Source organism: Meleagris gallopavo, unplaced genomic scaffold, assembly GCF_000146605.3.
Source record: "Meleagris gallopavo isolate NT-WF06-2002-E0010 breed Aviagen turkey brand Nicholas breeding stock unplaced genomic scaffold, Turkey_5.1 ChrUn_random_deg7180001686157, whole genome shotgun sequence".
In the NCBI taxonomy this organism is placed as follows: domain Eukaryota; kingdom Metazoa; phylum Chordata; class Aves; order Galliformes; family Phasianidae; genus Meleagris; species Meleagris gallopavo.
Window position 1 is genome coordinate 1 of NW_011316662.1, and position 581 is coordinate 581.

The following is a 581-nucleotide window of genomic DNA, read 5'->3' on the forward strand; positions in this document are numbered from 1 at the left end:
GATGACACACCACATAAAGCCGGCACCGCGGCACCACACAGACCACTGCCACCACCCAGCCCCACCAGGCTCCTGCCCAGCACGACCCGAGTCCCGCCATGGCTGTGCCTGCAAGCCCACAGCACCCACGGGGGTACGGCATCCTGCTGCTCACGCTCCTTATGAAAGCTCTCGCCGCCGCCGCCGCCTGCAACCACCTTCGCCCCCAGGATGCCACCTTCTCTCGCGACAGCCTCCAGCTCCTCCGGGACATGGCTCCCAGCCCACCCCAGCCGTGCCCACAGCACAACGCGCCATGCTCCTTCAATGACACCGTCCTGGACACCAACAACACCCAGCAAGCCGACAAAACCACCCACGACATCCTCCAGCACCTCTTCAAAATACTCAGCGGCCCCACCACTCCAGCACACTGGATCGACAGCCAACGCCAAAGCCTCCTCAACCAGATCCAGCGGTACGCCCAGCACCTCGAGCAATGCTTGGCGGACAGCCACACACGCTCTCGGACACGATGGCCTCGCAACCCTCACCTCACCATCAACAAACACTTCAGCTGCCTCCACGCCTTCCTCCACGAC

The 581-nt window shown here is 63.7% G+C and overlaps 1 protein-coding gene across 1 annotated transcript; it reads left to right on the forward strand.

Moving 5' to 3' along the window:
* Positions 1-6: 6 nt before the first annotated feature.
* LOC104917382 (interferon-like) lies at positions 7-575 on the forward strand (the record flags this gene model as incomplete). Its single annotated transcript, XM_010728566.1, has 1 exon — positions 7-575. A coding segment is annotated over exon 1 (477 nt), but the record flags the coding sequence as incomplete, so codon positions are not given.
* Between the last annotated feature and the right edge of the window lie 6 nt (positions 576-581).